At 40.5% G+C, this 23,984-nt stretch overlaps 1 protein-coding gene across 2 annotated transcripts in view; it reads right to left on the bottom strand.

The window, feature by feature from the left end:
• Positions 1–23,984, bottom strand: part of kif26ba (kinesin family member 26Ba) — a 104,483-nt gene that overhangs the window by 24,581 nt on the left and 55,918 nt on the right. For both annotated transcript variants that reach the window (XM_085168164.1, XM_085168157.1), the window contains exons 6-11: positions 12,049–12,264; positions 10,774–10,867; positions 6,991–7,136; positions 6,597–6,713; positions 5,197–5,383; positions 3,148–3,337 (exon numbers count right to left, since the gene is read on the bottom strand). In XM_085168164.1, the coding sequence (XP_085024290.1) occupies positions 3,148–3,337; positions 5,197–5,383; positions 6,597–6,713; positions 6,991–7,136; positions 10,774–10,867; positions 12,049–12,264 (950 nt within the window). The remainder of the gene's footprint in view (positions 1–3,147; positions 3,338–5,196; positions 5,384–6,596; positions 6,714–6,990; positions 7,137–10,773; positions 10,868–12,048; positions 12,265–23,984) is intronic.

Genomic DNA, 23,984 nt, shown 5'->3' on the forward strand with positions numbered 1-23,984 from the left:
CCCCAAGGACCCCAAAAAGGGACCAGTCCCCTCGAACTACCGACCAATAACCTGCCTCAGTACTACATGGAAGCTCCTCTCAGGCATCATATCGGCTAAGATGAACAGGCACATGGGTCAATACATGAGCGGGGCACAGAAAGGAATTGGCAAGAATACCAGAGGTGCAAAACACCAGCTACTGGTAGACAGAACAGTCAGCCGAGACTGCAAGACCAGACTAACCAACCTGTGCACTGCCTGGATTGATTACAAGAAGGCCTATGACTCAATGCCCCACAGCTGGATACTAGAATGCCTAGAATTGTACAAGATCAATGGGACCCTAAGAGCCTTCATCAGGAACTCAATGGGGATGTGGCGTACAACACTAGAGGCCAACTCCAAGCCCATAGCACAAGTCACCATCAAGTGCGGGATCTACCAAGGAGATGCTCTGTCCCCAATGCTGTTCTGCATAGGCCTGAACCCCCTCAGTGAGATCATTAACAAGACTGGCTACGGATACCGACTACGGAACGGAGCAGTTGTCAGCCACCTCCTGTACATGGATGACATCAAGCTGTATGCCAAGAGTGAACGAGACATCGATTCACTGATCCACACTACCAGGCTATACAGCAATGACATTGGAATGTCGTTCGGGCTGGAGAAGTGTAGTCGGATGGTAACGAAGAGAGGGAAGGTAGTCAGAACTGAGGGGATTGAACTACCAGAAGGCAACATTGCAGACGTAGAGGACAGTTACAAGTACCTGGGGATCCCGCAGGCGAATGGGAACCATGAAGAGGCCGCTAGGAAAGCTGCAACCACCAAGTACCTGCAGAGGGTCAGGCAAGTCCTGAGGAGTCAGTTGAACGGTAAGAACAAGATCCGGGCCATCAACACGTACGCCCTGCCCGTGATCAGGTACCCTGCTGGGGTAATAGGCTGGCCAAAGGAGGAGATAGAAGCCACTGACATAAAGACAAGAAAGCTCCTTACCATGCATGGAGGGTTTCACCCCAAGTCCAGCACCCTGAGGCTGTACGCTAAGCGGAAGGAAGGGGGTCGGGGACTGGTGAGTGTCAGCACCACAGTCCAGGATGAGACAACGAACATCCAAGAATACATCACGAAGATGGCCCCAACTGACAGCGTGCTCAGTGAATACCTCAGGCAGCAGAAACCCAAGAAAGAGGAGGGAGACGAGGAACCATCATGGAAGGACAGGCCCCTGCACGGTATGTACCACCGGCAGATAGAGGAGGTGGCTGATATCCAGAAATCCTACCAGTGGCTGGACAAAGCTGGACTGAAAGATAGCACAGAGGCACTAATCATGGCAGCACAAGAACAAGCTCTGAGTACAAGATCCATAGAGGCTGGGGTCTATCACACCAGGCAAGACCCCAGGTGCAGGCTGTGTAAAGATGCCCCAGAGACAATCCAGCACATAACAGCAGGGTGCAAGATGCTAGCAGGCAAGGCATACATGGAACGCCATAACCAAGTGGCCGGCATAGTGTACAGGAACATCTGTGCCGAGTATAACCTGGAAGTCCCGAGGTCAAAATGGGAAATGCCCCCAAGGGTGGTGGAGAATGACCGAGCTAAGATCCTGTGGGACTTCCAGATACAGACGGACAAAATGGTGGTGACTAACCAACCGGACATAGTGGTAGTAGACAAACAGAAGAAGACGGCCGTAGTGATCGATGTAGCGGTTCCGAATGACAGCAATATCAGGAAGAAGGAACACGAGAAGCTGGAGAAATACCAAGGGCTCAGAGAAGAGCTCGAGAGGATGTGGAGGGTGAAGGTATCGGTGGTCCCCGTGGTAATCGGAGCACTAGGTGCGGTGACTCCCAAGCTAGGCGAGTGGCTCCAGCAGATCCCGGGAATAACATCGGAGATCTCTGTCCAGAAGAGCGCAGTCCTGGGAACAGCTAAGATACTGCGCAGGACCCTCAAGCTCCCAGGCCTCTGGTAGAGGACCCGAGCTTGAAGGATAAACCGCCCGCAGGGGCGTGCTGGGTTTTGTTTTTATATATATATATATATATATATATATATATATATATATATGTATATATATATATATGTGTGTGTGTGTGTGTGTGTATGTGTGTGTGTGTGTGTGTGTGTGTATGTGTGTGTGTGTGTGTATGTGTGTGTGTGTGTGTGTGTGTGTATATATATATATATATGTATATGTGTATATATATATATGTGTATATATATATATATATATATATGTATATATGTGTATATATATATATGTGTATATATATATATATATATGTATATATGTGTATATATATATATATGTATATATATATATATATGTATATATGTGTATATATATATATATATATATCCTCCATAAGCCCAACTTCAACAGTCTTAGTTCAATCACTCTTACTTCTTGGATATTTAAAAATGTGCCAGTAACACAGCATGGATCGTTAAAAACCAGTCAAATCCTATCACACTCCAAGAGTCTGAGTCACCAATGCCAAATCAGAGTCAGCAAAGCTGTGCTTAGAGCTTCAATGCTAAGTAGCAAGTTGTTTTGCAATGTAAATGCAAAAGCTTGTGATTAAATTATCCCAGCATGAGCACAGAGCTACACAGCCTTAAGCAGAGTGGAAGAGCAGAAGGGAAGCAGAGAGAAATTAGAAAAAAGGAGGGCATTTACAGTTTCACATCCCGTATTCTTACTGCCAGAGCAGGACTATGCATCACTTTAGCTGTTATGATTTCTTTTCCCCTGGTTCAAGTATTTTTATTTTCAAACAATTTCTTCTGGCTAGAGTTACTGGCTCTATCATCTTTGCCTTTTCCTCTCTCCTTTGCTGTCATTGGCAGTCAGTTAACCAACAAAATGAATGTGATGAATATGTAACACCAGCTGCTGTTGTTTATGACAGTAAATCCCCCAAACCTGAAGCAACTTATGAAATCTGCTACTATCCTTTCCTTTTTACCTCTCACATCAAGATCCTGCTTTCCACCTCAGCCTACCGTTCACTCTTCTCAACAGTTTAGTTCACCAGTTTCTGAATTTGTCTTTATTTTCCTCTTAAATTTATCCATTAATTAGTCACACTCCCACTCACCCACACCCACCCATAAACACAAACACACACACACACACGAACGTACTTATATGGGATGTGTTTGCTTCCATTAACCAGGGCCAGAATCACATTGCCGAGTGCAGACAGCGAAAGGCACAGAGGAGCCGAGCTGGGTGAAGAGTTCTCCCTGCTTTTCCCACCTCCTCCTCCTCCGAGTACTTTAACATCACAGCTGCCCAGGTCCAGCAGGTGGAGGCGACTGCGACCTCCTGACACTAGCAGAAGAGAAAAGATGGCTCAAGATTGAAGGACAACTTAGAGTTGTTAGTACAGTATACTGCATCTGTAAGAAATCTATATTAACAGTGACAGTAATAATATTAAGATAAACGTTTCCTAACATCAAACAAATCTTAATATTCGACAAAGATAACCCGAATAAATGCAAAATGTAGTTTTTGAAGGATTATTTAATTTATAAAGTAGAAGAAAAACTATGCAGACCTACGTGGCCCTATATAAAGTAAGTAAGTATATAAAGTAATTGCCCCCTTGTTAAATCATGAATTAACGGTGATTAACTGCATTTTTGGAAAAGCTGAGCTCAGTTTCTTAGCCACACTCAGGCCAGATTACTTTCTGTTGAATTAAGCAATTACAGAATATGAAGAACATGAAAAAGTTACATGAAAAAAGGCTAAAAAATCAACACATGATGCTACGATTTAAAGAAATTCAAGAACAGACGAGAAACTAAGTCACTAACATCTATCAGTCTGGAAAAGGTTAAAAAGGCATTCTTACTGCTCTGGGACTTCAGTGAACCACAGTGAGAGCTATTATCCACAAATGGAGGAAACTTGGAACAGTGGTGAACTTTCACTGAGGTGCCTGACCTACTAAAATTACTCCAAGATTGCATTGATAACCCAACCAGAAGGTCACAAAATAACACAGAACAACACCTAAAGAACTGCAGGCCTCACTTAGCTCATTTAAGGTCAGTGTTCATGATTCAACAATAAGAAAGGGACTGGGCAAAAATGGCATCCATGGGAGAGTTACAAGGAGAAAACCACTGCTGACCAATAAAGACAGGACTTTTACTTTTTACAAGGTTTACATCCCATTAGATCTGACATACAACTGATATAGTACTTCATAAGAAGAACATACAATCAAACACGGTGGTGGTAGTGTGATGGTCAGGGGCTCCTTTGTAGCTTCTGGATGTGGATGACTTCGTAATTTGTGGAACAATAAATTCTGCTGTCTACAGGACAACCCTGAAGCTCATGCAGGCCACAAACTGATGCAGGGTTATGCAGCAGGACAGTAATTTGAAACACTGCTAATCTCGATCTGAGTGGCTCCAAATAATTAAATGAAGGTTTAAAGGTTTAGGGGATAATCACTTTTTCACACAGGACCAGGTAGGTCTGGGTAACGTTTTCCCTTAATAAATTAAATCATCATTTTAAAACTGTATTTTTGCATTTACTTAGGTTATTGTTCTCTAATATTAAATGTGTTTGATTGAAAGAAACATGCAAGTCTAACAAATATGTCATTACAGTTATCATTCTTAAGCATTCACATTTCTCTCATACATACACAGATGCACACACATTACAGTTTATTTCATACACACACTTGTGTGTAACATAAATGGCCATAATCAGACATAATTTGGTCAAACATCTCTCAGGCATAAATAAAACCACTCATATGCTATGTGATTTGTTATAAAGACCAAAAATAACTGTTGGAAATGACTTTGATTAACATATTAAGGGATCACGCGTTCAGTAAAAGGTGCATGTGCATCTCTGTTGCTGCAGTTTATTTATAGCAACCATAATAGGAAGCATTTAGATCGATCTGCATATTGATCTGTCCTTCATTGTTCGCTCCTTACTTTGGTCTCCAGTGTTCCACAATTTATTCATAGCAAACAATATGTTTCTGTCTGCTTTTATCCTACTGTGATTATCATAGTCACAACAAACAACAACTATTTTCCTGCAAAGGTGAGCGCAGTAGATGTAATCGTTAACTGTTGCTATTGACACATTTAATTGTTGCACCAGTAATAACAGTTAGAAACATCAGGGTTTAAGCATGCACTACTTACTTCCTCCTTTTCCCGTCTTTTCCATGCGATACTGATATATGTGTAATGTAAAGAGCATATGTGAATTCCTGTGCTCTTCTTCAGTGGTGTTGGAGCGTTGGCTACTATTGCGAGCTGCTATGGCTGCATCCAGGAACCAGGCTGCCTTTTCTGGTGTTGGAGCGCGGAGCTCAGACTGGTTCTGCAGCTGGAAGAGTTTGGGGAAGAAAAAAAAGCATAAGAATATTGCACTTTTATAGACGTGATAAGGAAGCAACCGTGAGTAGCCAGAGGACAGGCAGTCAGGCATGCCGAAAGACACCACTTCACCTTAGCTTGAGGGATTTGGTTTACCGAGGAAAAAGTGTTTAAACGCTGATAATATTGTGTACTGTGAGGATTCAGTGTGGCAGCAGACTGATTGGCATATTTTTAATAAATCATTTCTAATTTGTCTGCAGGTATGTGAGAAATAGAGGGAAGCAGATGTGAGTAATAGAGAGGGAGGAAGGGAGTGAGAGTGTGTGTGTGTGTGTGTGTGTGTGTGTGTGTGTGTGTGTGTGTGTGTGTGTGGTACTGCAGGATATCATTACTGATGAGATTATGTCAGATTAGTTAAGGATTACACAGATGTGTTTGTATCAGACCCTCTAATCCTATAAACATACAGTATGACTGAACACACACACACATATACGGCTGCTAACCCATTGTCGCTCATTTGCTTTTGGTGTTCTTTTTACATTGACACGTTACTGAGACTACTACTGCACAGATACCTGCAAAGGATGTTAATAATAGTGATGTTCATTAGAATTTTATTCACATAAGCTGTCTTTTGTTTTCTGAATCTTGGTTATTAAAGTAAAGGAGTTTGTTTAGCTGCATGTGATTTTGAAAAGTCACTTAAAAAAACAAAAGTTTGAATACACAATGAGCCTCTTGAGAGTTCTGGTTATTTTTCCAGTTTTGTTTGTGTCAAGTGTTTTTCTCTTGGCATCGTTTTCACAATCAGGTGAATGAATCATCTCTTTGAAAATACCTCATTTTGGCTTTGTTGGATAAAAACAGGATGCTGAACGATCAAAGTCCCTTTTTTCATTTGATGCACATCCACAGTACTACCAGATGGACTCAAGAACCCCTTCATCAATAACATCGCCCATATTCAAATGTATTCATATAAACCTATTTTTATGTTCATTTATCAGTTGTGGTTATTGAGCTTAATGTAAATGATACTAGATCATCTCCTCCAAGACGTGTGTCTGTGGGTTCACAAGCCAAGACTGCAGAGAGCTGTTTGAGGTGAAAACACATTTATACAGAGTCTGAATCTGTAAGGTTTACAGGTACAAGTGACATGAACCAGTCCCAAGGTAAGCCGTGATGTTTTTAATTGTGTGTTCGTGCATGTGTACCTGCATGCCACAAATGGGGTCCTCACACAGGTAGACCCCAGGTGACTGCCCATCCTGTAAGCTGCCTGTAGCCACTTCAGATAACAAGTCTTTAAGGTTCTCCTCTTTTCCCCAAACCTGCACGAAAGCACAGATTATTTCAACAACAGTAGCTTCCTCATTTTATTTTCTCCGTTTTCTTAACATCTGTCTAGGACTAAATCTGGCCAGAAGAATCTTAAATTAAAATTCTACTTCACTAAGAGAAGACAGATACTAAAGATAGTTGACAGCTACTGCCAGTGCTTTTTAGAGACTATCAGTGCCCTGATTTGTCAAATGTCTGCATCAGGATTTGCACTCGTTTTTTTCTGCAGGGAATGTTTCAAATTAAGGTTTCATTGCGATCACTGACCTCAACTGCAGAGACGCGGACGGAGAAGCGTGCACCAGTTTTCTCTTTTCGCTCATTGATAAGCTTAAACAACCAGGAAATGGCACAGGGGATTATACCCAGAGTCTGAAGAGAGTCATCGCGGCCGATCATCGTGTAAGATTTACCTGAATGAGAAAGCCAGAAAGACAATGGTGAACGGGAAATAAGCTGAAGATCTATCAAAAAGAAAATCAACAGAAATAAGTGTGAATAGATGTGTGAGTGAAATGCATGTGTCTGTCCCTTTCAGTCACAAGATGATGATTATCCCTTTCCCACACCTGCTCTGGCTGTCAGAAGTTGGAGATCAAACACACACCTAAACAAAGCCATATGTCACACCTAACAATCACACCGGTGGGAGCACTTGCACGAAAGACAGACGACATCAAAAGCCCGACTCCTGTGATGCAGAGTAGAGAAATGTGTCTGATTTGTTCCGAGAAAGGACGGAGGGGAAGTTGTCATCTACAATGTAATTTTACATTGTTCTGCACTCAGTGTTTCCTGGAGCATCTAGACTACTGTCAAAAATGATGATTTGTCCCAAAAATGTGATAGAAAATACAACAAAGAGAGTTGTGTTAAGTATCCGAAAGCTGGTGCTGTTGTAGCAGTATTTATAAAGCAATACACTTCTTTAATTCACAATGCTCAGTTTTCCAGATAAAATGTAAAGAAAGCTTTTAAACACATGTTAAAGATTATATAAAATGTTGCGCTATGTTAAAGAGCTCTTTTAAAGCAACAGTGGGTCATTTACTTTGATTTATCAGATTTACCAGTTGATTTCTTTTCATTTAGCAGATCAGATGGATTCCCTGACTCATAACGGCTCTGTGTAGTACCACTAACATAACCACAGAGCACTTGAACAACCACCCTTTCTCTTTTTTGCCTTTAAAGCCTGTGTGCAAGTGACAAAGAACACATTAAACCACACATCTGTGGGAGTTTATATGTGGCTCTATAATGCGTCCTTCTGTTCTGACTACTGAAAACTGCAAATTGTGCTCATATAGCTGCCTACTCCACTGACTTATCATAATGCTTTGTATCCACGTATGTGCGGTTTATGTATATTTCTGTGAATTGGTCTCATCAGGTTGATATACCTTTGCTATCAGAGAGAAAGTGAATATGTGTGAGGGAACATGGCAGAGCTGTTTCAGGAGTTCAAAGACATCCACACACGAGCTTACGCAGACACGCGCATTAATTCATCATTACTAAGGACGGACACTACTCTAATAACGATAACAAAATCCATCACACATGACTCAAAGCAAGAGGATTCAATTCCTGAAGTTCATCCATTTGTTCAGGATCATTTAGACTTTTATTTAATTTTTCCTTTTTAATGAATTCCCTTTTGCTCACTGCAAAAATGTGCATGAGTGTGTAGTAGACTGGTCTGTGCCAGAATCCCCACATGTGTCTACAGCCAAGGGCCACAGAGCCGAAGGTAAATGCTCGTTGTGTTACTTTCCCCATTTTAATTAGTAAAAAGGTAATGCCATTATAATGCGGTCTCATTACAATCCATGGCCTTAGGTGAGCTGGATCACAAAGAATTAACTCATCTGCTGCTACAGCAGCAGCCGTTTGAACAGATACGAGTGAGGTCACGGCATTAATATAGCAGTAAAACTGATTGAGAAATTGATTTCAATCAAATAAAAGAGTTTGCAGTGTTATTAACATAATCAAACACCGGCAGCAGGATATTAGCTTCAGTCTTAGCCATATTACACAGGATGAATCACAAGCATCATAAATCACGAGACAGTCTGTATTTTGCATGTCAATATTTGACAGCTGAATGAAAATATGTATTCATGTTAAAATGACAAACAGGGATCTAGACAAGCTGTCGTATGTGCACTGTGCACCATGTTGTTTCTGTCCTGGGAGTGTGACGATTACATGTGCATCTGTTTGACTGATCTGTCCTATGTGCAATTTGAAAAGCGAGTTGTGCTCTCTGCCCACTTTGAGCTATTCTTGTTTGCATATGCATCATCTAAAGGATGTTTCGATCTTACGTGCTGCACAATAATGTTTAATATTTAGTATTTACTGTTATATTCCCATATATCATCGTGATGTTGTTTATTGTATTGCTCTCGTTTTCTTCTGCTTGTTTTCTTTTCTCTTTCTCAACAGGTGATCCAGGTGATTGATATCTGTATTTTTTTTTGTCTGCTTATTTAGTTGGTTTTTGTTTTTTTTGCCCTTTATCCCCGTCCCTCTTCACCACTGTTTTTTCCCCCTCTTCCTTTCTCCCTTTTCTTTTCCTCATTCAAGTCTGTCCCGTATCTAGCAAGTGAAAATAAAAACATAAATAAAATAAACAATAAAAGGTGAATCAAATAGACCATTACGGCAAGACTGGGATGGTCAATTTGGTAAAGTAAATCCGTTGGGCATCTTTCCTCACCTTTAGACAATAGTTCTGATGGCAAAAGAACCAAACGGGACAGACAAAAAAAAAAAAAAAGGATGTTTTTACATCCTTTTTTTGGAATCTGGATGTTATTTCTGCTATCATTCTGTGCTGACTGTGTAAACCCTAGTGGTGGTTTTCACATTTTTTATGTGCATGATCTATTTTTAATGCTATTTTATTAGATAGGATATTGGCCCACCGGGAGTTGTGATGGACTGCTCAAAGATGTCCGTATAGTGACCATTCTTACATTCCCCATAAACAAAAAGTGGTAAAATATGAAGAAGTAGAGTGTTGAATATATTTCTTTTGCAATGACATTTTGTATAGTCAGACCTACTCTGTCATGTGTTTAAGAAGAAAACAGGAAGTCAGCAGCTCATCATCTGAGTCACAACCTTTAGATCATAATGACGCTTCATCAAATTTGTATATACACTTGATTTTTTAAAGTGTATATATATTTTTCCATTAAGTAGTTTTAATATTCCTATGGTCCATATAAAGACACTGACAACACTGTTCACGCCATATTTGTAGCAAGGGAACCAGCTATCAATAAGAAAAAAAGACAAATTAAAAGTTTGAAATATTTGCTGCATTTTGCCATTTTAAAGAAAGCGATCGTTTGCCCATTCTCCACATCCTCACCAAGTTTTATGAAATTCAGCTGGGTAGTGTTTACATAATCTTGCTGACTGACTGTGGTTTGAGTTGAGCTGACTTTTTCTTCAGATTTGGCAAGATTTTGCTTCACAGCAACCAAACAGCGGTCTACATGTTGATCTTTGCACTGCAGTGCCAGTCGAACTGTCACATCTCTGCTGTTGTCATGCTCTGCAGTTCAAGGAGACTTAGAAACTCAAGCTGAAGGCTCACAAACTGAGAAAGGGAAATGCTGGTTGTGTTTACAAGGACAAACGCAGCAGCGGCTGACCCACAGTCGATGAAGCCTTATTCGTGTGTGTGTGTGTCTGCGTGTTTGTGGTGGGTCTTTGTTTGTCTCAGTATATGTCTGGGATCAGACATGTTGCACTATGCAGTGAGGGGCCTTGACCCTTTTTATAAGAGCTTCTCTGACAACCAGCTTCAGAAGGATTAGAGGGAGAAAAGGACAGAAACACAGACAGAGCAGACCGAGAATGCTTTCAGCTTCAGCAGACACTAATCCTCTTCTTTCTGTCTGATAGATGAGGGCTAGTGGAGCGACGGCCAAGTGAAGAGCCGACACACTGATGGTCACACTCACTAAAGAAGACTCACGAGCCAAGCTCTGATTTTGTAGTTTTTGTGTGTGTGTGAGAGAGTTTTACCCAGTTTAGAGTGTCCAAAGCAGAAGACACAGCCATCTGCTCCGTTAACCACCGACTGAATGACCTCGGCAACTGTTCCTGCACACACTTCCGCCTAACGCAGGAAGACAGAGGAATAAACAGGGTCAAGTACATCAGAAATACATTCAATTTTAGACAAACATTATTCACACTCGCGCTGGAGCTAGGATTCTGCTGTTTTGCTTTGATTTTTTAAACATCTGACTATTGGTGTGGAGGAGATGATGGGCAACTTCCCTGTAATTGTCAGTATTACTGTGTTCTGGTTCGATAAATGTCTTAAAGAATCAGCATTTGCTTTTAAGCTTATCTCACTGGCTTATCCAGGGGAACACAGCTCGCCTAGATTCATGCAAATGCACATACCGACCAAGCAGCGACCTCTGTGGCTCAAAAGTAAAGGTAATGTGCAAGTCAAAGACTTCTTCTTTCAGATCATGTGTCTCAATCCTACCTTATCCTTAGCATCCTCCTCTGTCACACCAACCAACTCTGCATGACTTCCTTCTCTACATCCATGTCATCTTTTTGGTCTTCCTCTTTTCCTCCTGCTTGGCTGCTCCATCTTTAACATCCTTTTTCCAAAATATCCACTGTCCCTCTTCTGCCTGCCTCTCTAACTTCTTCTCCAAAGCATCAACCTGAGCTGTCCCTCCAATATCCTCATTTTTAATCTCATCCATCTTAGTGAGTTCTGACTCCTGTCAGTTTGTTACTGCCACTGTCTCCAAACCATACATCATAGCGGGTCTCAGTGCCGTCTTGTAAAGCTTCCCTTTCACTCCTGCTGCTGTCATTCTGTCACAAATCACCCGATACTTGTCTTCATCCACTCCACTCTGCTTCCACTCTCTTCTTCACTCTCTTGTGCACCGTCTGTTTCTTTGGATCACTGATTCCAGGTGTTTAAACTTGTCCCCACTTACTACCTCTATTCTTTGCAACTTCACTGTTTTAGTCTCCAGACTTCTCTGTTAAATCCCCCAGCTCACATCCTCATTACACTGTTTGTGAAACTGTTGCTTTTTAGAGCATTTGAATGATGTGACAAATAAAGTAGCAGCTATGGTATGTCTGTATTTTATTAGTCTGTTACTAACAACAGTGTTTGTTTGCATTGCAACCACACATTTTATCTACCAGCATGGTATCCAGTTCTTAACAAAACTTAAGAAGAGCGTGAAGTTTTTATTAGTAATTTTGTTTTTATTTATAGTCATTTTACCAGACTTTGTCACATAAAATGTCTCTGACCTGTGATGCATCAGGAGGGAACGCTGCATCAAAAGTGAACATCTTTGGTGGGACCTGATTGGCTCCGGCCCTTTTCTGAGAGGCTGCACTTTGCGTCTGATTTGCTGATGGGTCCATGATGGTGATTTGTTTCTTCCTGGGATCCACTTTGAGAAAGGAGCTGGACTCGGCTGCATCAGACTGGGCAACCGGGCAAACTCTCACCATCACTTTCACCTGAGGGTAAGACAATAAGCGAAAACAGAGGTTGTTTTTAGACAGGAGGCTAAAGGTAAATGCAGGATTATCAGTCAAAGCTTGATTCCCACCGTGCGTTTGGGAATCAGCTTGTTTGTTTGCAATTTTTCTGCAGGGGTGGATTTCTTCTGATCCAACAAAAACAAGAAAGTCAGCATGGCACTCAGACAAACAGCAGTGTGAAAGTACATTGATACAGTCACACTTTCTGAGATAGTTTAGAAAACTTTGCCAGTGTCTGAGATCACTTGTCATGAAACATGAAGCAGTCTGACAAGCTCTTCTGTTGAGTTTCGGGTTTTCCTCATGTCAACCACCCATTTCTATTTCACTTTTAAAGCATGAACACTTTTTCCCCGCTAAAGTAATCTGCCTGTGTCAAAGCCATGAGCAGAACTTGTATGTGTTACTGTGAAGTAGTGTTGCTGGAAGACATCTTTAGCTACAAACGACATAGAGCCACAAAACCAGAGTCACAAAAATTCCGCGTTTTAGTTCTGCGCTTATACAAGTCGTCACATGCTCTCTCTCCCTCTCATCACTTTACTCCCTCTAAGTACTTTTACCTCCCTCATCCCTTCCCCTCCTTTACCTGTCACTCTTTCACTATCTCTTTCTCCTTCTATCCTAAATCCCTTCCTTTTTTCTCTCTGTTCACACCTCTTCTCTACTTCCACTTCACTGCCGCACATCAAAAGCCTGAATTGCAGGAATTCTATTTTAGCTTTCACTCCTCCTCTCCTTCGTCCTTTCCTCCCACTCCTGTCACAAACTGTTAGCAGCCGTAATTTGCTGCCTGGCAGCTGTTGTTGTTTTCTGTGATATCAGCGGCTGCAAAACGCAGCGTCATCGAATCTGACTGAACTCCAGAACATTTTAACATATAAACAGCCCTGGTCTCTGTCAGTAAAAGGTGTTTTCAAGTTTGAAATACTTCACAGCAGTTTATTGTTGCTCATCTTCTCCTTCCATTTCTCATCTGTGTGAATTTGTCTTTGTCTCTCTTTCTTGTTTGATGTCTAGCTGACTATATCGCTCTCTGATTCAGCCCGTCTGTCTTCCTCTTTTCATGTCTGTCACTAAATCTTCCTCCATGCGATGCAGTACAGGATTATCCTGAAGATTTACATCGCACTTCTTCTTTGACAATCGGGAGAGAGCCTCGGTTGAAGCGGATGATTGGCACTGGGTGTCAGGTGCTGTTATGACTCAGTGTTAACCACACCAACTGTCTCAGCGGCTGATAGGAGCCAACCTGATTATTAAATGCATTTGATATTTTCACTGTGACATTGGATGAACTGTGTGGGAAGTGTGTGCCATCCTTAATGTCTTATATCTATTCAAATATCACAGATGTTTTGTGTCTCTGTTGCTTTGATACAGAATTTATGTCTCGTCAATGTCAGATGCCTTTCATTGAACTGGCAGTACAAGCTGCCTGGAATTCTTCCTGTACCTTAAAATGTAAGTGTGAAAAATGAGAACTATTTAGTTTAGATATAATCAGTTACATTTTGATATTCTTGGTAGCCAGTGATCGGTCCGCCAGAGCCTCCACTCCTGGCTGCCGCCTGGCACACAAAGCACCCGACCCCCACTGCGCCTCGTGTGGGTGGTGGGCCTGCAGGAGGATGGGCCTATGTCCCTTTTTTGGGCCCGGCCACTAGACACTCGTTTTCGGGCACCCTCCCCGGGCCTGGCTCCAGGGCGGGGCCCCGGTAACCCTAATTTGGGCAGGGTGAACTATTCTCTTGGTGTTCTGCTCATAGGGGTCTTCTGAATCTTTCTTTGTCTGGTCCCTCACCCAGGACCAATTTGCAATGGGACAACCTACCAGGGAGCAGAAGCCCCCGGACAACATAGCCACTGGAATCTCTGGGGCACACAAACCCCTCCACCACGATAAGGTAGCGATTCCATCAAAAGGAGCCAGTTCAGGTGGTTTGGGCATCTGACAAGGATGCCTCCCGGGCGCCTCCTGGGTGAGGTGTTCTGGGAATGTCCCACCGGGAGGAGGCCCCGGGGCAGACCCGCTGGAGAGATTATATCTCTTGGCTGACCTGGGAACACCTTGGTGTTCCCCCGGACAAGCTGGAGGAGGTGGCAGGGGAGAGAAAGGTCTGGGCTTCTCTGCTTGGACTGCTGCCCCCGCGACCCAGCCCCAGATAAGCAGAAGAAGATGGATGGATGTTACATTTTGTTCATTTGCAGTCATTCTCTTCACAACATGTTAATAGTGTTAGTAGACAAAGTCACAGTATCAGAAATTTCCAAAAACCTTGGACACCGTGACGGTTTATGGCAAACGGCATGACAGATGTAGCAAACATCAGATCAGCTAATGACAGGCAGAATCTGAGAAGCAGCTACTGGTTAAGTCAAGAACTGGATTCAAACACTGAAACAGGATTAAGCATCTAACTTCACCCCCCGTGCAATATAATAGGTATAGTTACGTCCTTTTGAACAATGAAACCTTTTTGTTTTTTGTCTTTTTGTTATTTGCCTCTTCACACCAACACAGTGGATTTTATATCAAACAAACAGGAGACGTTTAACGTGCAGACTTTCAGCTGTACATCAAGGTAATACAAATATAATACATGAATTACATGCAATGGGGCAGAGTGTGAGTATTTCAACACCTGATGTCATAAGCTGAGAATTTGCAGGACAATATCAATTATATTATGATGATAGTTACAAAGTGTGCTAAGCTTTCAGTACTTCATATTGCACCGAGGCACTTAGTAAGAATTGTTTTTTTTAGTGAACTCTGTTTTTATGTGTGTCATACCCTGTCATATTTTATATCTACGAGGCACAAAGGTGCTGGACACATGAAAAAGATGTGGCTCCTGTGAGGGAGAGAGAGAGCAGGAGAGAAATCATTTGTCTGTTTGTGCTTGTTAGCACAGATGAATCATCGCCTGAAGTGTGCTTTCAGTTAAACGTAACCATGGGATTACCCATCACACAGTAATCCCAAAAACTCCAAATCCTGCTGAGTATTAGCTTACTACAAGTAAAGTCAACAATGCATTTATGTACGGTGCTTAAACGACTACCAGGTTCATGCCACAGGTTCTCTAAATTAACAGTGTTGGTAATTGCCAAACTATATATATATATATATATATATATATATATATATATATATATATATATATATATATATATATATATATATATATATATATATATATATATATATATATATATATATATATATATATATATACATATATTTTATTTATTTTTTTACCATAATGGTAACCCCAGCAGTATGCACAAGGTCTTTAGTTGGGCAGCTGTGGCTCAGGAGGTAGAACAGGTTGTTTACCAATCAGAAGTAGGACAGATAGATTCACTGGCCACTCCAGTCTGCATGTCAACGTATATTTAGGTAAGACACTGAACCTTAAGAGGGAATTCTAGACAAAGAGGTTAGTTAGGTTAGTAATTGTGTGGATGCCTGAAAGGGCATCCACACTATTGAGTTCCTGTTTCTCTTTATTCCTTATCCTACTTTATTATTCTGGTTGCTTCCGTACACTTTTTGGCGCTTAACTACTCCCTCAGTTTTTGTGCTATTTGCACCGTTCAAATCTTAAAAAATTCTGCTCTTTCTGCTAATGCCGGCTATGACTTTTGGTGCTCATAACTTCTATACTTTTTGAGATATTGAATTTTTTTTGCAATATTTTTTGCCCATTTCTGCCATATTATCAGTGGCCTCACTGATTTTCCTTGCCAGGTTGACCTGTGTTTTAGCTCAGTGAGATGAGCATCCGTTCTCAGACTGGGAGGCCCGGGTTCAAATCCCGCTTATGGCAACATTTCTTTCAGTTAACAGTTAAACTTTTTTCAGCAGAAATTCTGCTCATTCACCTCTTTTCAGCAGAATTTTAAATTTTTTCACCACTTTTCAGCACAAATCCCAGCTTTTTCAGCTGTTTTCAGCAAAAACCTCTTTTCAGCAGAATTTTCACCTCTTTTCTGCACAAATCTCAGCTGTTTTCAGAAAAAACTCTTTTGAGCAGAAATTCTGCTGATTCATCTCTTTTCAGCGCAACTTTCTGCTTCTTTCCATCCTTTCTGCAGAAATTCTGCTCATTCAACTCTTTTCAGCAAAATTTTCAGCCTTTTCACCTCTTATCAGCACAAATCTCAGCTGTTTTCAGAAAAAACTCTTTTGAGCACAAATTCTTCTGATTCACCTCTTTCCTGCAAAGTTTTCAGCCTTTTCACCTCATATCAGCACAATTCTCAGCAGCTTCTTCTCATTTCATCAGAATTGTCAGTCTCTCCACCTCTTCTTTGTGAGAATAAGTTTGGCTCAGTGAGATGACTACCTGCCTTGAGACCAAAAGGGCCAGGTTCGAATCCTACTCAGGGCAACACCTTTTTTCAGCAGACATCTTCAGTGTTAAGGCATCCACACAGCATTTTTGCAGGAAATGCAAATTTTTCTAGTTCAGTTTGTTATTTGCCTAACAAATAATATAAATTTTAACAGCTTTCTACAAATATGTGGCAGGGCGTGGTCTGCAGTGCCACTGCAGGGGACCGGACGCACCTGAGCGGCATCCGCAATCACACCTCGCCGGGTTTAAAGTGTGAACTGGACCATGTCATGGCGTTGTTGGTAGTGGAGTGCTCAGCTGCAAGCTGTGTGTGTAGCATGACAGCAACCGTTAGAGTTAATAAAAGTATGCTGAAAAGCACGAAACCTTCATCATGCCATGGCTTTGTTTCATATAAAAATCTTAATTTTCTGCCAGGTGGTCTAATAAGTGTGTTAGCACCCTAAGTAGGGGTCCCTGGCTGTGAAAATTTCAAAATATTAAAAAATTTCAAGTGAAAATTGTCATCCATGACATTTCTGTGCTGTGAGATAATATCAACCTTAACTATATAAAGTCAATTTTCTGCCAAGGGAGGTTATTTCTGCTGCTATCATTTTTTTTAAATATTAACTTTTAGCCAAGGGTGAAAGAGCTAAAAGTAATCAGAACAAAGTCATGTTAGACTGAACAAACCCACCCTGATGATAAGCGATTTATTAGAAATAAAAGCACGCTGCCAGGCTTTCTCTCGGTTGCATCATCAAATGACCACAGACCTTTTAAGAGTCGGTTCAACCAATTTTGTGAGTGTCGATCAAAGAGTGTGGATGTTACCAGCTTTCTCATATGAAGTTAATAGCACATGTGTTTAAACCTGAAAGCCTGTCTATAGGTGAGGGCGTGAAATAAAGCGAGATACCAAATGCAATAAATGAGTAACGTTTGATGACCTTAAGAAAACTGAACATACTGAGTCTTAAAGTTGGGTTAATGTTTGTGCCAAAAAAAATCAAATAAAAGAAATAAATAAACACCTATACCTACAACACACACAAGCTCAGTCTCTCCCACACAGTCTTAGCTTCAGTACTAAGCCCTCTCCTGACCCCAATAAAAGAGCCCATCACATGAGTAAGAGCCTAGGGGGAAGGATTTCACCAACGCATGCTTTACAAGGCGTAACTCATAAAGTCTTCCCCCCTAAGAGCCCATTTCCTCCTCATGTCCAAGAGTGTGGAAGGTGTTCATGTATTTGTGTATGTGTGTGAGACTGAGGTATAAGTGGGGCCAAAATGCTGTTCCTATATGTTTTTCAAAAGATTAAATGAAATCGCAAGACCCACCAAGAGCCATTAACCTCAGTTACCTTTTATACCAACAATAAAAAGCTCTGCAGTAATGATGGTGAACATCAAGAGGGAAACTATTTCTAAGTTAAAATATAAAAAATATACCACAATAATTAAGGTCCCTTTGTGTCACTACATACAGTGTAGTTCAACTTTTAATCACCAGCTTTGTTTTTCAGAAACATTTGGGCTCAGCACTCAGTTTAAGGCATTTAATCTGAGATGAGATCTGTAGTGAAATCATTTGTCTGCATGTTTTATAAAAACCCACACCCACAATAATCTCAGAGGATCCTTGGACTACTCGCTCTGGTGAATCAATAAATATGGCGCAGCCAATATGAGATTTGCAGGAGGAACACAAAGCTAATGGGCTCTTTGCTCTGTTTAATGAAAAAGAAGGGAGAGAAAGAAAGATGTAGCCTGAGAGAGAAATGGGTCACTAATGACTCTCCAGACACTAACGCGGCTGTCACGGTGCTCTCAAACTCTGTCCATCTCCCTCTTTGGAAGCAACCCTCACTTCCTCTCTTCTTTTTTTCATCTTAAATATTCTCTTCATCCTGCTCTGTCTGCTATTCCCTTTTGCAAGACGGAAAACCATCTACTGTCTTCAGTGTCTCTATATTTGAAAAAAAAAAATCATAATGCTCAATATCTCAGCCCACTCCATTTTCTCATCTCACTCGCCTTTCCTTACCTCAAATGTCATCAATACTTTGCTCTCTTTTTTTCATCCTGAAACAGAAATTCTTAAATGCTTGAACATCTTTCGAATGTGTCAGAGTGTATGTTTGATTCGCATTTACAGAGAAAAGAAAGAAGATGACATATTTCTGAAAACTGGCCTTCACAGATCTTCCTGATCCTCCACTTTAAATACCACAATGAAGTCTTTGAGCCAATTTAAGGAAAGGAATTAAACAACTAACCCTGTGCTTAGAGACCATTGCTCGATAGGCCCCTTACAGCAGAGCTTCATCGCTATTGGCTGGAAAATCAATAAGAGACTGAGACTGAGCTCTAATTGGTTCCCTAAGACTGCAGAAACAGACATTTGTGCAAACACATGTACAAAGAGAGCGATACAAGTACAATATAGGAACAGAAAGTTCAGGCTTCAATCAATTCTAATCTGAACTAATTTATTCATTTCACCTCGGCTCGCAGACTCAGAAGATTCATGTTAGCTGTTCTGTTTTGGATGTACTGCCGAGATATTACAACCCTGAGGTTTGATATATACATAAATGAGCTCTGCTGTACCAGAAACTGTGAAATAATGAAGCAATTTAATGTTTTGGAATCACATAAGACTTCTATGTTCACCTTTAGGCACTTCTGGATTTTCTTTAGGTGCCTGTGATGCAGGTACCTTAAGAACATTTACTGCTTTATTTAGCTTATGGGTCACAGAGGAAATACAACACGCTTTTAACTTCTCCAAAATTTCTCTTTCTACATAAAATGTAGCAATTTTTGGAATTTGCCCCTTGGGGATAAATAAAGTTTATCTGACTCTGACTGAGCCATAGCTTAACAACAGGATCAAAAAGCACTGCTCTGTCATTTAGCGTAGCAGTAGTAGCCACAATGTGATTGCAGGCTTGCTGCTTACTAATTCATTGTCTTATTATTCTTTCCATCTTCTGCTGTTACAGTGCATTAAACACAAGCTACTGTGCTGGAGTTTCAATGACTTCGTTACTGCTGTTGTATTATTTACAATATTATCTTATGTGCATTTTAATATGATACCAATGTTAAATTATTTTAATTAATTATTTTAATATTTGACTAGGGACAAAGTTAAACTAGAAATCACTTGCATATTTACAAACATTATGAAACACTGAAGGACGATACCGCTCTTGGGTGACAGTCACTATCCATAGCAGCTGATACATATGCTTTGTAATGGTCATATTACTGCTTGTAAGCTTCACTGAACCAGGAAAAAGGACTCTTTAAAAGTATCCTTTGCCAAACCAGGCATCATGTTTTTTGATGGCAAGAGAAATTGTGGCTCCCGGAAAAAAAAACCTGCACAGGCATGAGGAGAACATTCAATCTTCAAACAGAAGAGAACTCAAATGTTCTTGCTGAGAGGCAACAAAAGTGAGTGTAATGTGGGCAGAAAGAGTGTAATATGCTGTGTGTCAAGCATTTCTTAATAAAAATTGATCCGTCAGGAGTAAAAATGAACGTTTCTTACTGAGGAAAGGAATTACCTGACTGGCTCTCTTGTCTATCATCAAATTTAAGGCACATCAATTTAAATTATATAGCCTCAAGAGTATTATACACCCATGCTAACTGTGTGGGTTTGTGTGTGTGTGTGTCTGAGTCTCGCATGCTTCAGGCTTGCCAATACTGACAGCATTAATATTTCAGCTAGTAGGTGGAACAAAGTGGATACTGTACTGAATTCCTATAACAGACTCACTCACCTAGATACAAAAGCCCGGACACTCAGATAGGTGCAAAGACATGCAAAGGCCCACGGAAATGCGCTTGTACGTGCTTACTCATGACATAGACGAACACAATTTGTGGCCTGTGGGGAATTATGGCTGCTATTAAAAATTGATTAGCTGTCGGAGTATCATTTCACCCCAAGGTCAACTCACAATCTGTGAGGGAGCACATGTGCAAAATGCTGGATACAGAGATTAAAGAGAAGGAAAAAAAATCTCAGTCCTTCATTGTCATTCAGATACAGAGAAGAGTAGATATAAAAGTGGGAATAAGATAAGGCTTTTCCTTCACTAGATAATCGATGAGACGAAGATAGGTTAGAGACGGGGAAGGAGTAGACAAGTGAAAGCTTCCCATATTAGCCTTTGTAACACTTCTAATAAAATTTCTTATCCTTCTTCAGGTAACTCTATGTAGATCACATATAAAACTGTGAATGAAGTGCAATAGGCAGCTCAAAAGAGGATATGTACCCCTGGGGCAACTGTGACATACTCATGTATTTCTAAGAGTAACAGTACGGCTATGAATGCTGCTCACGTGGCTAAGGAAACAGACATATGACACACAAGAATATTTTCTCCAGACTCGACTGCAAAAACCAAAAAAAGAAAAGGTCAAATATTTTCAGATTCTTCCCGAAAACTAAAAAGACAGCGAATGCACGCAGTTCAGAAGTGGAGAATTATGATTCCATAATCTAGCAGCGATACAAGCATTAGCTTATCTCAACTGCTAAACGACACTTCTGATGACAGCTGGTGATAAATCCATCATGAAACTCATAGCTTATAAAACTAATTTTGCATAGTCAATTTAAGATGCATAGAAAGTCTTTTTAGTGTAACTTATCTTTCTTAATTATAGATGAAAATCCTTTTTATCCAATTGCTGGAACTCCTCTGCAATTTTTTTATCTTTGCTTTTCATCTGACAGCTTCAAAGATGATAACGTTTCAGTCTCTGCTGAATGTCAGTGTACTCTATAGATTGTTTCCTAAGTGATAAAGCATATATAGTTTAATTTCCTACCGATATACATCTCCCCTTGCTGTCAGTGCTCTGAATGGAAAGTTCCCATTTGATTAAAATGAGACGGAGCTTACCAACATGTACAGAAGCACCGTGTATAGAAACAATATGACATCCCTAGATAGAGCAAGCCGGACCCCTCTCTCTGTCTTTCTTTCTGCAGCACACACGTACTTCTGACCTGCACAGGTTGATTTCCCCTGGCCTTAAATGTGATGTCTCAATCTGTTTGGTGCCATATTAACATCGGGGAGAACACTAACCCCCCATAACACTCACGGGCAGGCCCATGTATTCTGCAGGATGTATCGTACACGTTTCCACCAGGGGCTACGCTGCTTCCTTGACAGCTTTCATTGTACACTATAATCCCATGAATATGTGAGCATGCAAGCCCATGTGTGAGCGTGAATGTGTGCAAATGCCATTTCAGCAGGGAACCGACCCCCACCGCAGGTGACATTTTTACTAGAGAAATGTCACCACAGCCATTTTCTTCCCATATGTTTGCGTGAGCATGTGTGCACGCAAGTGTGTGTGTGTTTGTTAGTGTGTCAGCATATGACTGACTGAGTGTTTGATTAGGTCTTGGCAAGCTTCAATTAATTTCAAAGGAGAGGCTTGTTATACTCCAAATATTAGAATATTGCCTTGCTTTTGTACCATTTTCCTTCTTCTTTTTATAACCCATTTTTATCCTAAACAAAAAAACAGATAAGAGAAAAGAGGTTTATCTTTGCAAAAAACACAGAATTGGTTATTTCATGTGTATGGAAACTAAGATGTAAGTCAAACACTTGTGGTTCAACATCCATTCATTTTCTTGGTTATGAGAATTTTTTCTCCTGCTCTGTTTCTTTATCCTGATCTAAGCTAACTCCTATCTCCTGGTGCAAACTTAGTAAGTATACGATGGACACTGATCTAATAGATTATCAGAGTTGAATCAAAGCAAGTAGTCTGATTGTAGAGCTCCAGGAAGAGATAAAGGTTTCTAATAGTAATCAATGTTCTTCCAGCGGCATGTTTACACACATTAGTCCTCTGATGGTAAAGGAGGTCCACAGAAGACTGCTCTGTCTCTATTCCTGTTCACCTTGTACACCTCCTTCAGTACAACTCCCCTCCAGGTCATACCATCTACAGAAACACTAAAGATTTTGGTTGGATGTATTAGTGATGGGGAGGAATTATTTGCTTCTGAATGTGAATTCAGTCCAAAGAGACGCTGATCAATTTCATAAGGAAATGGACGTTCAGGAAGGCTGACTGTAATTTTGATATGATAACAAAGATATGATTACTGATTCATCCAGCACCAATTTTCCCACTTCAACATAATAGGTAGTACTGCAGCTTAATGCTGGTTTCTACTTGTGTTAAACGGAAAGAACCAGAATTATATACAAATATATATATGTGAAGCCAGCCACTTAAGGCTGGCTCAAGTCAGTGAATAACCATTTAAATTGTTATTAAATAAATCAAATAAAATTGTTGTGGCAGTTTGCGCTTCGGTTTTGGTTCGAAATGCTAGCATTTCATTAGTCTGTTGCTTCAGCACTAATTAGAAGGTATCCGAACTTGTGTAATAAACTTGTACGGCCTTCCCATCTAAATATGGCTCCAAAAAAACACAACCCTCAACCTTCAAAATGTGGAGTGAACAACCCAGTACATCACATGATGATGGCATGTCTATCTGCTGCTGACTGACTCTGTCTGCATCTTCCTGCACTTGTAGTTTGAGTGTAACTTAAGTCCCAAGAGAAAACAATAAACCATGAGATATTTTTTAATAGTTTAGAGATATTGCATTAACACCATTATGTTTGTTTGTTCATTTATTTATTTAGCAACAGTAATCTTGTTGTAAAAAATTGTTCTTGTGAAAGCCCCACTAAACACCTTAAGGAAAGGTATTTCACAACAGAAGAAACCCTACATACGGCTCATAGTTGGTTTAAATTAGCTGTAATAGAACACAGTTTGTACACATCTATCATGAGGTAAAAGAATATCAAAGTGGGGTGAAATGGCAGAAAATATATTGACCATATAAAAAAATGTCACGGAGGCTGTGAAGAAGGTTTTGGTGTACGTGCTTTCTGATGTACACTTTGTATGAGGCTTCTGTTCAGAGGTCGATCTTATAATCATTTATGTTTGTTACTGTGGCTGCAAATATGTGAGCATGAATCCATCTCCTTGACAACTGAGAAGACATCTGCCATCTCCATATGGAGAGAAACAGAGAGAAAGATTCAAAGGAGAAGAAAACAGAGAACACAAAATAATCAGAACAATTAAAAATTATAAATTTAGATATTTTTATCCTTTTATCTTTAAAGTTTAGAGAAAGCTTCTTTTTATTTATTGGTGTTTCCCATCTTTTATTTGATACCAAAGACGAGAAATGAGAATACCACAATACTGAGAGTTTTTGAATTTTAGACTGTAGGAAAGGGTTCGAGTCCTCAGTATTTTA

Source organism: Neolamprologus multifasciatus, chromosome 1 (assembly GCF_963576455.1).
Source record: "Neolamprologus multifasciatus chromosome 1, fNeoMul1.2, whole genome shotgun sequence".
NCBI lineage: Eukaryota > Metazoa > Chordata > Actinopteri > Cichliformes > Cichlidae > Neolamprologus > Neolamprologus multifasciatus.